Source organism: Dreissena polymorpha, chromosome 15 (genome assembly GCF_020536995.1).
Source record: "Dreissena polymorpha isolate Duluth1 chromosome 15, UMN_Dpol_1.0, whole genome shotgun sequence".
NCBI lineage: Eukaryota > Metazoa > Mollusca > Bivalvia > Myida > Dreissenidae > Dreissena > Dreissena polymorpha.
The window spans coordinates 62,321,180-62,337,810 of record NC_068369.1 but is presented as its reverse complement, the minus strand read 5'-3'; the positions used below and the strand labels follow the sequence as shown (position 1 = coordinate 62,337,810).

Sequence of the window (16,631 nt, the reverse complement as noted above, 5' to 3'; positions counted from 1 at the left end):
TATTATTGTTTTTACACATATCAAGCAGTAAGAAACCATGAGTGTTTGTACGTTTGTCCAAAGAGTTTCTATTTAGGGGGACAGAAAGGTTTTCAAGTAAAGTATGTTTGTACAGGTCATTTTCGAGGTCAACATCTATTCCGAAAAGTTTATTAGTGTGGTGATCAGGAAGAATGAAATCTTTAAGTGTCCCTACTCTACTGTTCGCATCTCCAGCTAGGAATACATATTATTATTACAATATGAGGACAGTTCGTCTTCAAGTATATTCAATTCATCGGGAGAGTAAAAACGCGAATTTTCAGGAGGTATATAAATCGATCCTAGTATTAGGTCTTGGTCAAATCCAGTAATTGTATTATCAATTTTTAGCCATAGAACATAATCTGTGGAATTTGGTAAGACATTTACATGTGGAGAAATACTTTCTCTTACATAAACGCCAATGCCTCCGGATTTTCTTTTATATTCTTTAGAACGGTGCTTATGAAAGAAGATTAAATTTTGAATGTCCAGAATGTCGGTTTCATCAGCATGAGTTTCAGAGACACAAAATAAATCATAATTGTTAATAAAGTTTTGAAATTCAGGTATAAACATTCTTTTTCCCAGACCACTAACGTTTAAGCAACCTAATTTAATGTTACTGTATTTCAGGGTAGAGACACAGTGTCTTTCCCCGGGGTCCTAGTGAGCTCCACCCCGGTTTGGTGTGTTCCTGGATCCAGATGAGTCCCATAGGCGCTGTATCGGTGGTTGAGGCTGCGATGAGCCAAGCTGTTGAACCGTTTCCGACTGGCGGTTTGGGGAATCCCTGCGAGGTGCATGTTGGGCCGTTTCCGACTGGCGGTTTGGGGGATCCCTGCGGGGTGCGTGTTTGGCCGTTTCTGACTGGCAGTTTGGGTGGTCCCTGCTAGGTGCGTGTGGGCGAGGATTCCTCCTCCGGGAAGGCGATGGCGATTGTTGCTTTCGCGGAGTCCTGCGCTCAAGCACAGGGGAAGCATCGCGCTGGCTACGCTCCTGCGACACAGTCTTGTTCGAGTCGTTGGACTGGGCACGAGGAGCCTGTGACATGGCTGGCTGTGTGTGGGATCTGTTTACATTTCTAGCTGGAGCATACTGTGTGTTTGTGAAAAAATTGTTGTGCTTTGTAACACGGCTGCCTTGCATGATCGTATCCCAGTTCGGAAAGGCATCAGCGACAATGCGACCATTTTGAATGATTTTGGCTGGATATATTATGCTGGCCTTGCTTTTTGGATATTCTTGGCGGAGGCGCTTGAACTGTGGCCATAATTGCTTGCGAGCATCAACAATCTCGCGTGGATAATCTATATTTATGTGAAAAAGTGTTCCGCGGAGCTTGTTAGCATTCGAGAGGATGTGCTCAGTATCACGGAAATCCAGACAGTATATAATGATGGGTCGTGTGGAGCCGTGCCGGAATTTCCCCAGTCTGTGTATTCGGGGGATAGGAGGACAGGGGTCGATCTCAAGTTTCTCTCTCAAGAAAGTTGATATTTTATGGAGACAATTTTCATCCCTGTCCTCTGGGATACCACTGATTAGAAGGTTATTTCGGCGACACCTAGCTTCGAGATCTATTGACTTGTTTTCTAGTAGCTTAATTTGCCGATCATGGTTAGACATTGTTGTTTCCATAGTGTTTACTTTGTTTTGCAAGTTCAGACAACTGTCAACTTTATGAGATATGCCTTTCATTTCCTGGAACAGCATAGACAGCTTAGCATCAAGTGAGAGACTCTCGTAGTCCGACAATGTTTGAGACCGTACGTACTCACTGTTACTGCTGCCCGTGTTTACCCGAGGCCGCTTTTTCTCTCTTGTAGCCGTTGACCAAGGTCCGCCATTTTGACTGAAAGTCTCATTGTCCAACACATTAAAATCGTTTCTGGTGATAAATTGTGATCGAGCGTCCGAGTTTTGATGTTCCATGTTTGTGAAATGCTTGAACTTACACTTGTACACATTAACATACCATTATTAAATGTTCATAACATTGTTTTCGTTGTTTTTGCTATTTTTTTACTCTGTTAGAAAAAAACCGCGGTTCACCGCGCACTCGACCGGAAGTCCCCTCAATGACACAACAATTAAAATATATGGGTGGTCGACAATCCCAGTCCCGGAACACCGTTATTGTTTAATCATCATTCTGCTATTTTGAACAATGTTGCTAGTCTGCAACACAGACATATAACCGGTGAAAAACACCGACCACAATTAATTAATTAATTAATTAAAAAAGACATCATATCTGTGATTTATACTTATAAACTACTAATAAACTACTGATCATATTATATCCTACACAAATTTCTGATTTTTTTTTTTGGGGGGGGGGCGAATCGACTTCAAAAAGTGCGAGTTGACCAAAAAAGACGTGCGAGTTGACCAAAAAACGTGCGAGTTTACTACCGAGCGAGTTGACTTAAGTACGAGTTGACCGGAACCCGTACCACACAGGCCGTTTACCAAGAAGGCCTTCCCAAAATGGCGGCACCAAAAAGGCCGCATAAGTGAACCAAACAGGCCTCATGGTATACCTGAAAGGCCATACAATATTTTTATTATCATTGAATAGTCATGCTGAATATAATTATCATATCTATTAAATAGTCATATTAATTCTGGTTTTAACTTTTTTTATTAGTCTACTTAAAAGCCGTTATATAATTTTATCATCAAAGTCGGCATTATCGCATATGAATTGTTCGTTAGTCACAATATTTTTCCTCGAGTAATTGCTGTTTCTTTGTTTTAATTAAAAGCCGTTAATTTTGTAATCAAAGTCGGCATAATTATCGCCAATTATCAGAAAGGAATTATCCGTTTAAGAAAATTATATTTTTCTCTGAAACTTTCTGTTTGCATCTAAAAGTGTAACAAATGAGTAATGAAGGTGTTGCAAACTTACGTGGCGGCCAAATATATATAAGATCCAGAATTAAAAAGAGAAAATGATTTGTCGTTTGAAATATAGTGTTTTTAAACCGTGTAAATTATACGTATTTCTTCACGAGTGTTAATTTATTGTATGTTGACATTGTGTGAGTGTTGTGGTATGGCCTCCTATCCTTGTGTAGGATGCGGTCAGCAGGTGCCTCCCCGCCAGCATGCAGTAGAGTGCGACATATGCAACCGATGGCAACATCGCAAATGTGGCACAGGTATGTAAATTAATTATATAAGAAGACGAAGAACGTTTTATTCAATTCCGATATAACACATACATACAATGCGTTAGGTCAAAATGACCCATGAGCATTGTTATAACCATATAACATAGTCAATGTCGTCAAAAAAGTAACATATACAATATATAGTGTTTAATACAACGTTAATCTTATAATTACTATGTAAAACAATAAAATAAATTAAATAAAATATACGCATATGGATTAGTGACTGCTTAAAAACAAATAATAAATATTTAACATATGTAATTAAGTACATAGTATATATTCATAATATATTATATGAGGATCTGTTTGTACATTATTATGATGAGGCTAGTCCACTTAAACTATTTTTTGCAATGTTTAAAATATAAAAAGTTGAAAGAAATTGCATGTACAAAAAAACTCGCTAATCAGACCGGGTATCCAAGTGTCAAGGGTTATACACAGTTTGCGGCATCTGTTTTGATAAAGGATTAGTAGAAAGCCCACATGGTATAAAATGACACTTATTGGCACCTATTGATAATAACTTGCACATTTTAAAATAGTTTCTTAACTTTTAACGATATAAAACTAAGTACATTAAATTCGGAAGACTTAAACCGAAAGGAATAAAAATGCTTTATTCTATGTGATATTATTAAAAATAAGTAATACATTAAGTCTCTTGTGGTGTGTATATCGGGTTTTTAATGTTTGTATTAATACAGGCATAACCCAGGCGGCCCAATAACCCAGACAGCAGGTAGGGAGGCTTTAAAACGACTGTCTATTTTTAGCCTACCTGCATTTTTGCAACAGTTTTTAGTTCCAATTCAATTGACGACTATTTGCTTCACTCTTATAATTTTATTTAATCTTTAGCCCATTCTGGACCGTCGAGAAAAATTCGTTCTCTTCAGCATTCTTTGACAGACTTGACAGACATCTTGGAAATACAACTACTTTGCGGTGAGGCCGCCTCTTTACGGCCAACTTTAGCCGTATCCTATATAGCAAAATTAACGAATCCAAATTTAGACTCGATGTTTTCCTGTAAATCTTAACTTTCTCACTATCTTGCAATTCTCACGCGACACCGGTCATCGACAGCATAATTTCGACAAAAGCCCCACACAATAGAAACACTCCCCCAAAAAGTTCATCTTTTAAGTTAGCTTCCAATCCAAGGCACTAATGTACTCCAGGCACATACAGGATATTACAAATAACCACAAAAGACATGTCTCATTGTTAAATGTCTTTTATTCAAGAAGAAACAAGAAATATCTTTAAAAAAGATATACGGCGTTGATTGTGGTTGGAGTTTATGGAAGGTAAAGATTTAAATGAATGAGATCAAGGATAGCTAATATCTTTTTCTGTGCAGTTTTTAGCTGCATCAAACGCAGTACGGGATGTTACGCGGAGTTTTCGCGGCTTATTTTACATTATTACATATTGCTGGTCATAAACCTTTAGATACAAAAAAGAAAACCAAAGTCAACCGGCCACACGCGAAGTCTCCGTACATATTTTAAATATGTATACGCGCGTTCTTCGAACAAACCTGTTTGAGTGGTTTATCGGGAATTGCTACGTGTATTTGATTCGATTATTAACAGTATCGAGAATCATCGCGCTCATACTTAATACATTAGTCAATATGCTGCAATAATACATTAGTAAATATGATGGAATAATTCTTGTTTATTAATTAAAAATAATATTTATCATGGTATTGTTGAAAACACATTAAGAATCTATTATTGACATGCCATAAAATAATATCGCTGGATATCTTCATTTCACATCTTTCTGGTGGTAAAGAAAATTCCGGTTCACCTAGTTCACGCTATAGCGTCTTTATTATATAACTATTATATAACTGACCGCGAACTCCGAACAGCACAGAAGGTCTGACCTGTATATAAACTCTGACATTCAAACACACTAACCGCGAACTGACCCTTATACCTCGCGGGTTGAAATGCAACACATTAAAGTGAGGCATCGCTCCCACTGCTCTTTATACTTTTACATATAACATGTTGACAGGAATATGGAAGTCAGTACTAAATATGAGAACATGGCCTTTAAGTACACAACGTTCTCGCGCTGAAAATCCTCTGAAAATAAAAGATGTACGCACAAACTGTATTGATGTCGAGATTGAGTGTAAAACTGTTCTATCTATAAAGCCTTTTTATTAGAGATAAAACTGTTTCATGCTGAACACGCAGTAAAACAGTGTTACAAAGACGCGGACATGTTTCCAATGTTCTAGTGGTATTATCAAATCAGCCAATGCAGTCAATGAAGTGTATTCATCTGTACTTGGCCGCGGGAAGTTTTATTTGAATTCTATTGGACGCTAACAAAGGTCAGGCTAAGGTGAAAAGCTGGCGTATACAGCTGACGCCGAAAAATCTACCCTTTAGAAATAGGCACTACACAGTGATTAAGTGTAATGTAACCTTTCGAAAAGGCAGTGCCCTAGAACATTATTGTGAAATCTGTTACGAACTAATTCTCTTTCATGTTCACTACGAAAATTCCGATGAAGTCACGTGACCTTCATTCACTGATGCAAACGTAAACAATGTCAAAACTTTTGAAACACTGATTTTAGGCACAGATCTGGGCTTGTTTCCATGGGGATATTTTAAGCATTAAATAAATACATAAATTTAGGATAAACATATTGTAACCACAATAAATACCTGTTTAAACCTCATTTTGCCCGGAAAATAATACGTCTGCAAGAGTTGTAGTATATGCAAATGAGATGACGTCAAAATTTCGCACCTGCCGTGACATCTCGCGATATCAAGAAAAAACAAAGATGGCCGCGACCTTACGTACTAGCGATTTTAGGACAGTCGAGGGTATTTACATTATTGTTATTATTTTAACAGAGAAACTTTTATTTTAAAGCCTAAACAATTGCCTACGGTGGATACTCACGTGACGATTGAGTGGCTAGTGGTACAGCTAGACGTGTTTATAAGTGCGGCATAAAAAGTGCTTTTCAGTTTTGAAAGCTGTTACTGTTAGTTATTGGTGTACGGTCTTCTCTCTCCCTGGTCTTTTCTTTCCCTTGGACATTTCTCCCCCTAGTCTTTTCTCCTCCTAATATGATTATAGGTGCTACCTAATTTACGGGCAAAAGGTTTTTAAGTTTTTTTGATAACCATGTATTTTTAATAAATATATGGACATGATTGTGTTCAAAATATTATAATTTGTTGCAATAATTAAGTAATGCATCCAAAAAACAATCTTAAAACGAGTTACATGTTCCAAGCTTACAGATCTAGCATCTGATACTTTTTTTGTTTTCTAGCCATAGGAATTTATAGCTGGTTTGGTGTCTGTGGTATAGTGGATGGAGTGTCCGCTAACTGGCTTAGTCACTGGGAGGTCTCTGTATTGATCCCTTAAGTGGGTAATTTATACCAAATTATGCGACTATCGACCGCTAACTCATATTGTGCGTATTTGGTATAAATTATAATAATAATTATGTTTAATAAATACGCACAATATCTATGAGTTAGCGGTCGATAGTCGCATAATTCGGTATAAATAATAATAATGTTCAATGTCAAATATCTCTAAAAGCAACAGACGTAAGGTGTCTTCTGATTGGCTAACACTCAAGGGTCGGTAAAAATTGTACGTCGAAGTACATTACTCTTTCTACCTAGTAGGTCTTGTAGACTTTCGACGTCATGGTACATCATATAGAAACTAAGTACTGGTCCTATCCAGGAAACAGTTTGTTTCATCAAATGTCTCAATTCAACTTGACAGCTTGCTAAAGCAGTTGCATTTAGCATACAGTACACTGATTTAACATAATCAAATTCATGTGATGTGTCAAATCAATTTTGATTGACAAATTTGACAGGATTTTTTTTAATCCAATAAGTTTTAGACTGTCAAATAACACACACTACGTATTGAAAGCCATACTTGGAGCTTTCGTCTGTATATCACTGACTTCATCAGAAGAATGATTTCTACTGTTGGGAAACATTTACACCACTAATTGTCTTCTTATTTATTATCAATGTATAATTATGTGTAACAGCATAACAACATACTTGTTTTGCAATTAAAATATTTAATAAATACAGGTATCTTGCGCAGGTTTCTAAATTTCTTTCGCAAACTATTGTTGAATAGTTTAAATTTTGTCGCCACTAAAAAACTAGCCATTTTGTAGCAATTCTAAAATCACAGTCTAAACTGCATACACTTAGCTCTATAGTTACAATTTGAATGCAAATATTAGAATGCATCATGTTATATCATCCATATTTTTAAATTTAAACATTCAAATAACACATAACACAGTACATATCTAAAAAGGTATGTGGTATTGTGTGGAGATACAAAACACTTCACATCATTTATTTGCCCATAAAATAATAGTTACAAAATAAGTAAAACTAAAACACTGTCGTCAACCTACATTTCAAGAATATTTACGTATATGAAATTACAAAGTGGTGTTATTGTATTACCTTTTACAAAATAACATTGCTGGTTTTGTACTAGCCATAAAACATTTATCATGGATTAACAAGTAACAACCAATTTATTAATTACACAATAGAACGAAAATCATATTAATTGCATTATGCATTTACTAAACAAGCTGTTTGCTACTGTTTAAAATTACACTATCTTACTAAAAATGATCACTGGTACTTAGTGCTTTTACATACTTGTGGTAAGTTTTTGTATTACTAGTTTGACAATTATCGGCAGACACTTGTCGATATACAGACAAAATTTGCATGGGAACTTTCATATTTTTTCAGCATAATTGCCTTCAAATTGTTAATTTAACAACCCTTTGACATTGTTTGCACATCTGATCTTATTATACCATAGCTGATTTTTGTTTATAGATAGACATATATAGACTTTTCAAAGTTCTATAAAAGTTCACACATGTTCCATCCAAGTAAACAAACAGAACCAATAAAGATCACCATAAATAATAACTGTGTGTATAGCTTGGAAGTTTTGATAGTTCAGGAATCCCTCCTTTGTTGATTTCTGTAAACCAAAACTGTCAGTTTTGCTGGATAGAATGACTTGTATGATGTCCAGCTCTTGCCTTGGCAGAACAGCTTCTAAAAACAGAAAACCAACAAATATCTTAAAATTTGATCAATAATGCAGACAATTTATAAATGTCTTGTTTTTGTTGATTTCGAATCTGGAAGATTTTTTTACGTAAGATTGTGGTACGAAAATCCAACGGTATCGGATTTTGTGGTTTTAGGCCTAAACTAATTATAGTGATATGTAACCTTTCGGGATATTGGTAAAGTGCGAGCAGACGAGGTGTAAATACGTTAAAAATTAAAGCTAAAAGACTAAAAAGTTAGATTGAAATATCTTTAAATTTTGTGAATAAATGTGTTTCTGGTGGATAACAACGACAACTTACCAGAATATTGCTCATGATCACACGTTAAACTTCTTTCTGAGAGCGAATGGAAAATGCGTCACAAATTCTGACAAATAAACAGTAGGGTGTCGTTAATGAAATACCGCGAGAATACTGGAAGAATAGAGATGCCAACTATAATGTTTAAAACAAATATTTTTTTACAAGCGTTTGTGATTTGTCAGGATAATAATAACAATAAGATATCGAAAAGACCAAAGCAAATAAATTCGACAGAAATCTGAGATTCGGCAATATATTAAAGACGGGTTATGTTCACCTAAATTGTGTTTGGTAAGGACTGTCACTATATGTAGTGAACCAGTCTTCGGCTTATACCCACTGAAGAAGAGCATTCAGGGGAGATAATTGAGTAATGACTTAATTCTGGAACGTTTGCGAAGAAAAACAAATAATGCGAGAATATTTAGTGCGATTCGCTACACAATTATGATGTCATTGATATAACTTTTCCTGAGGTATGTATGTACATGCGATTTAGCATATGTCAAAGTGTTTTTGATTTGTTTAAGTTCATAAATAGCATCGCGAAAATATATGTCGCGTGGCAAATTTTTTTTAGACGTATCCATATGAGGTATTCTTATGTAATTTTATGTCTAAATTCCCATATGTATGAACGGTCAACGCTCGCTTTGCGGGCTTTTGCCCGTATTACCCTAGTCTTTTCTCCTCCCAGTATATTTCATACTGGGGGGATTTATCTGCTACTGTTTAAGGGGCCTTTTCACGCTTTGGTAAAATAACAAAATTGAAAAAAATTGTGTCAGAATCGCAAATTTTCCTTGAAGTTATGATCTTTGTGAGGAAACAGTAATATTGAACATTTACCATGCTCTAAAAAACAATTATGTGCATCTTTTGACGATTTAAAAACCTGAAAATTATAAAGCGTTGCAACGCGAAACGATTGAATAATTTGGAAAATTCTGTTGTTGTCGTTGTATTTTTTGATACTACGAGGATTGCATATGTGATGTAAATAAATACCCTTGTCGTAGTACGAGAGTGGATGGCCTAGTGGATAGAGCGGTAGACTTTTGCCCCATGGCTCTAGGGGTCAGTGGTTCGAGCCCCGTTGAGGGTTACTTTTTTAATTATTTAATTGTATTCTTGTTTTTTTTTAATGGAAAATTTTAGACTCAATGTTAACATTTATCAATATAAAGCATTTAATGACAAACTTCAGTACATGCCAAAATCTGTGAAAAGGCCCCTTTAAAGCGGGTATATACGATCTTGTCAAATATTTATTAATTAATATAAAATGTGTTAAAAACTTATTATACATATATTTCAATATAAACTAAAATAAAAGTTAAGAAGAACATGTGTCGAAGAATGCTAAATAAGCCAGATATTTAATTCTGAAATCGAAAAAGGCTGTACAGCCGAATTCGCCAGCATGTATATCATGCATGTACAATGTGAATCTAAATTTAGTTTAACGGTTCATTTGAAATTCCTGCAGCGATATCGATTCATACGACACACGAACACTTACTAAAAAGACGAATGCATCGGTTATTGTCGGAAAATAATTACGAATTATCTTCGTCACAATCGGCTCGGGGCGCTAATTTGTATTTGCTGTATTTTATGAAATTCGTCTTAAAGGGGCCTTTTCACAGATTCTGGCATTTTTTTAACTTATTTATTAAATGCTTTATATTGATAAATGTAAACATTGGATCATAAAAGCTCCAGTAAAAAATCAAGAAAAAAAATAAAAAAAGGAAAAGAACATTGCCCGGAGCAGGTTTCGAACCAGTGACCCCTGGAGTCCTGCCAGAGTCCTGAAGTAAAAACGCTATAGCCTACTGAGCTATTCCGCCGAGTACACATTCTTGAAGTATTTTATACCTTATATAAGCAATCTTCGTAGTTTCACAAAATTTAACGACAAAAACAGAACTCTCCAAATTATTCAATCGTTTCGCGTTGCAACGCTTTATAATTTTTAGGTTTTAAAATCGTCAAAAGATGCATATAATGGCTATATTAGAGAATGGTTAATGTTCAGTATTACTGTTTCCTCACAACTATCATAACTAAAACGAAAACTTACGAATCTGAAACAACTTTTTTCAATTTTGTCAATTTACCAAAGCATGAAGATCCCTTTAAATATTTATATATTTAAATATTTATATATTTATATATTTATCATGATTATGAGACAGTTCTTTCTAAAAAAGAAAAAAAAAAAAAATTTTTTTTTTTTTTTTTACTTCCGGAAGGGATTTTTTTTAACAAAATGCGGGGAAAATTAATACTCTTTTTTTGAGGGGAATGGGGCCGAATATCGGCCCCGAAATTGCCATAAAAAAACACTGGTCCTCTACCAAATTTGTTCAAATTTTATCCCTGGGGTCAAATTTGACCCTGCCCCAGGGGTCACAAAATTTAACACATGCTTATATAATGCCTATTTTGTAAAAACCTTAACAAAAATTCTTGTCAATAACCATTAGGCCTAGGGCTACACAATTTGGTATGAAGTGACATTGTATAGTCCTCTACTTAGTTTGTTCAAATTATGCCCCAGGGGTCAAATTTGAACCAGCCCTGGGGGCCACAAAATCGATTATATGCTTATATAGTGCCTATTTTGTGAAAACTTTAAAAATCTTTTTGTCCTTAACCATAAGACATAGGGCTACCAAATTTGGTATGTAGTGACATCTAACAGTTTTCTACCAAGTTTGTTCAAATTATGCCCCTTGGGTCAAATTTGACCCTGCCTAGGGAGGTCACAAAACTGAACATATGCTTACATGGGGCCTATTTTTTGAAAACTTTAAAAATCTTTTTGTCCATAACCATTGTGCCTAGGGCTACCAAATTTGGTATGTAGTGACATCTTATAAACTTCTACCAAATTTGTTTAAATAATGCCTCTGGGGTCAATTTTGACCCTGCCCCGGGGGGTCACAAATTGAATAAACGCTTATAAAGCGCCTATTTTGTGAAATCTTTAAAAAGATCTTCTTGTCGAAAACCATTCGGACTATGGCTACCAAATTTGGTATGCAGTAACATCTTATAGTCCTCTACCAAGTTTGTTCAAATTATGCCCTTTGGGTCAAATTTGACCCTGACCCGCGGGTCACAAAATTTAACATTATATACGCTTATATCTTGCTTATGTTTTGAAAACTTTTAAAATATTCTTTTCCTTAACTCTAGAACCTAGAGCTACAACATTTTGTATGTAGCGCGGTATAGTAGTCATCTACATAGTTTGCTCAAATCATGCCCCTGGGGTTAAATTTGACTCAGCCCAGGGGGTCACAAAAGTGTGCATATGCTTAAATAGGGCCTATATTTAAGGATTTGCAATTGCCGAAAATATTTGTTTCAGCCTTTTTTTCAGCAGTGGAGCGATACAGGGCCATCATGGCCCTCTTGTTTCTTAATTTTGAACGCTTCAAAACTTATTTTTTTACAATTTTATAAAGTTTGTGACTCTAGGCCGCTTCACTTAAACAGGAAAAAAGCCCTTTGAGCTTTTTATTGATGGTTCATGCTAGTTGATGATTTGTTATAACAGTGGCTCCTCAGCTGCTGTAATACTGTGGTTAACAGTGTGGAGTGTGTTGACTGTAGCTTGAATAATGAATTTGTCTTGGTCTTAAATATTGTTTAGCAATAGTTTATTGAACATTCATAGTTTACACAGCTGTAATAATCTTCTAAATAAATATTGAAGGGTAGTGTAGATTTTAATATTTAAATAGTGTGTGTGCATAAAATATTGCATTTATACGAATCAAACAATGCTTACATTTTATCAAGAAAAAACATTATAAAAAAAACTTTCTAGATAAAACCGCAACTTACTGGATTCAAAGTTTTAACTTTAAATCACTTAACCTGAGAATCATTTGTAACATTCCATATTACTATGCTGTCAAGGTCTGTTGGTAGAACCACAGTGTACAAATCTGAAGATCACAGGTTTTATCTCCGTTGGCCTGTTGGTGTGCTGTAAAAATGCCAGAGGTAAAAATGCCTTAGGTAAAAACGCCATGGGTAAAAATGCCAGAGGTAAAAATGCCAGAAGTAAAGTGGAAAAAATGCCATAGGTAAAAATGTCAGATGTTATATAGTAAAATAGAGTTTTGAGCATTTAAAAAAAAGAATATTTAGTATTGGAGGAATAACATTCTATGCTTATGTTACTTATAACTTTTTTTTACTAATTGAACATGATATATTTGTTCTAAGTTTAGACTGTAATTTTGTTGTTTTGTAATTTATTTATTATGTTTATTGCGCAATAATCAATAGGATAATTAATATTGGATATATTGCACACTTAGAGTCAATAACATTGACTTATTTTCAAACACCTCAATGTCTTGATAAATTGTATTGACTTCCAGCTAGCATTATAGGTCGACAACAAATTAAAAAACAAACCAAGAGACATTTGTTGAATGACCGATACATCAATGCATAAAGCACAAAACAACAAAATTACAGACTAAATTTATTAGTGAGACAAGTAGAATCAATATAATATATTCAATTAAAAACATGTTTCCATAACGTAAGCAAAGAATGTAATTCCTTCAATACTCAATATCATTTATAATATTGCTCAAAACTCTATTTTACTATATAACATCTGGCATTTTTGCCTCTTGCATTTTTACCTATGGGATTTTTACCACTTAACTTCTGGCATTTTTACCTCTGGCATTTTTACCTATGGCATTTTACCTCTGGCATTTTTACCTACATTCGGCCTGTTGCATGTCTTGTGTGAGGATTGTTAAGGATTTTTTTCTATGGCCATTCTACACCTTAAGTGTGAACTGGTTAGCTGACTGCCATTTATGATTATATAACTGAAACACTGTTCAAAGCAACCAAAAAAACTCAAGTATACAAACCAAACAAGGAACATTTCCAACACTTCTGATTAAACAAAAAACTAACAATAATCCTCGTTAGATCTCCAGAACAGTGTATCATTCCATTTAACTAGCATGGAAAGTACAAAGGAACTCCCTGTCTTAACATGCTTGTAGTGTCTGGTATCCAGAGTGCCTGCATTAGTCAGGACCTTGAGAATCTACCAGATGCCCTCAAGGAACTGGTAACCAATGACAACGACCAGTTTTTAGATGAGATTGAGAGATGGGACCCTGAGGCAGCACGTAAAGCAGCAGGGGGCAGGGATACAGATGTAGCTGAGCAAAAACCAGGTAATGTTCTTAACTTCTAGAAGGTGTTAGCTTCTTATTTTGTCCAATTCAACAGTATATTAATGAAAATGATGTGCACCAACAGCAGCTCTTACAAAAAAAAATTGAAACAAAATATATTCTATAGCCTTGGATTAAAAACAATTCAAAATGATGGTTTATTTGATGCTTTCCTGAGCAATAAGTAAAGAAAGGTGAAATATTCCGTTCTGTCACTGTCCCTGTCGTCACTATTTACAGCTATTTAATGAAACAACTTCTATTAATCTGCTTGATGGATTTAAACTGAACTACGAAGGACTTGTCCTTGGATGTTAAACATTTGTAAAAACATGTTGAAAACTATTTTTAAATGCCCTCAAAAACAGGACGTTTTCTTGTCAAAAACCACTTCCTGGGTTTCTATACAATTTCATACAAATTTACAATTTAATTTACCCTCTACTAAACATCTTCAAATTATTAAACATGAAACAAAAATGCATTGCAGTTTTCCTCAAAAGGCTTTTTTTCACTTAAAAGATCATGCCTGAAACCACTTGCTGGATTTCAAAATATTTAAACACAAAATTTCCTTGGATCACCTTCAGGGGTCGCGAAATCAAATGTCCGAGTTGCCCGAGTCGTACATTTGCTTGTCTGGGCAACTGATTTTTTTCAATTAAGTTGTCCGTGGACAACAAGTTTTTTAAAAGTCGCGTCCAGGTATACAAAAATACATTGTATTAAAGCCGTAATTAAGTTTTACAAAACCGGATGTTGACACGCGATTACATTGTCAGTGCTATTTGCAGAGCAATCAAGCTAAAATATGTGCACTTTCCTGCGCAGTGATCTCCCTTATTCTATAAGAGACCGGGAGCATGCCGCAATTTCAACATTTGGCCCGACTATTAGACAGTGTACAGACTGGTTTCTTTATTTTTAAAATCAGACGGAAATAAAAAGTATCAATCTAAGATAATCAAAACACGGTCCACCTTGTTATTTAAAACAACTTTAATGGTAAACATGGAACTTTTTTTTAATCTTCAACAACGGAGCAGAAACCCGAAACTTTGAGCAGCCCACCTCCCAAAAAACTAAGAAAGATTATGATAAAAAATATAATCTAAGTAAACGCACCAGAACTTTTCAAGAAACTGGGATAACAGATTTTCAATGGTTACCAGTTTATATAATCAAATTGCTACCAGTAGCGGAGCCTCAGTCTGATGAGGTCCACATATTGGACTAGTTTAATTTGTTAAGATTACAATTTACTTATGTTCAGCACATGTTTTAATAACACTAGCTTCGCAAGATGTAAAGTTTGAGAAAGTCTTTATATTTTTTATAATATACTGCTATAATGAATGTACCATTGAAATACAATAATAAACAAAACAAGCAAATCATACTCATTTTGATACATTCCACATTATTTAACATTAATCAATAAATGCGTTTATAATTTATATAAACATTAACGGACAAGTGTAGTTCAACAACGGGCAAGTTAAATTTCCTAAATGGTTGTCCGTGGACAAGTATAGTTTTTTGAGATTTCGCCACCCCTGACCTTTTACTAAATCTCTCTTCAGACAATTGTTATTGAATTACAAATTTCATCAATAGGGACAGGTAGTTGTACTTGTATATCTAAGTGAAAACTGTAAAATTCTTGTGAGCAACCACTGGCTTGGTTGGAAAGTAATTTTAACAAATATTCCTTAATAGATCTACCAAATATTTTAAAATGATTATTGTGACTTTAACTTATATGAGCAACCCAGTGTCATCTGGGCCCTCATGTTTATTAAATGTGACTTTGAAGAATTGTGTTTTGTTAATCTTATTATTCAAACGCTGCAATAAAATGTTTGTCTGAAAACCTTAAATATATCTTATGTCTTCAACATTGATGTGCCTAGCTCTGTTTGCAGCCCTTCCAGGTCCCGCACTAACCTCCACTAGTAATTCATCCATTCAGACTATGCAAGCCCGACCCCCTGCCAATTATGTAAGTATTCATGCTACACTTGCCGTGGAGGAAACACGGAAATCTTACAAAAAGTTAATTGGTGACCTTCATTCCCCAGAGACATTAGACCCTCCTTGATTACTCGAAAAAGTAAGAAAGCATATTTGCCTGGGCTTAACATTAAAATAGTATATTTGCTATTGATTATCATGTATATCTGTTAAGGAATAATTGATAATAATAATACAAAATTCTTGCTTAAATTTATTTTCTTTAATATATTAAATTAAACTTCGATGAAAAATTAGGAAGTTAAAGAATTTATCCAAATCCTCTGGTATTTGAAATACAAGAAAAGGTTTTCATTTTACTTATACCTTAGTGTTTTATCCACGCCTTATCAGCGTGGCGCCCCGCCATGCCCCTTTTTTCGAGCCCCACGCTGCCCCTTTCAAAGCCAATTAGCGCCACGTGCACCTTTTATCTTGATCCATATGTATCAAGTCATATCTGCTTTTGCAATTGTGTGTTATCTTGGTGTCCCCAAGACGCGCATATTAATGCATGACTGCGTATGACACAATAAAAGAGGGCCTATTACCCGAAAAAAGCTGTAAAAATCAATAATCATCCCGTAGCAGTTAATTGTGCGAGTTGGTATAAGCTCAAAATATGACATGTTAACTCCGCCTACGGCTTTTTATGCTCCCCGAAATGAAAATTTTATGGAGCATATAGTTGCCAGTTTGTCCTAACTTCCATACTTCCGTCACACTTTT

General features: G+C 35.0%; 1 protein-coding gene across 1 annotated transcript in view; it reads left to right on the top strand.

The window, feature by feature from the left end:
- Nucleotides 1-5,917: 5,917 nt before the first annotated feature.
- Nucleotides 5,918-16,631, top strand: part of LOC127860407 (uncharacterized) — a 97,260-nt gene continuing 86,546 nt past the window's right edge. The window contains exons 1-3 of the mRNA XM_052398467.1: nucleotides 5,918-6,070; nucleotides 13,713-13,889; nucleotides 15,815-15,891. Coding sequence (XP_052254427.1) covers nucleotides 5,971-6,070; nucleotides 13,713-13,889; nucleotides 15,815-15,891 — 354 coding nt within the window. The 5' untranslated portion in view covers nucleotides 5,918-5,970. The remainder of the gene's footprint in view (nucleotides 6,071-13,712; nucleotides 13,890-15,814; nucleotides 15,892-16,631) is intronic.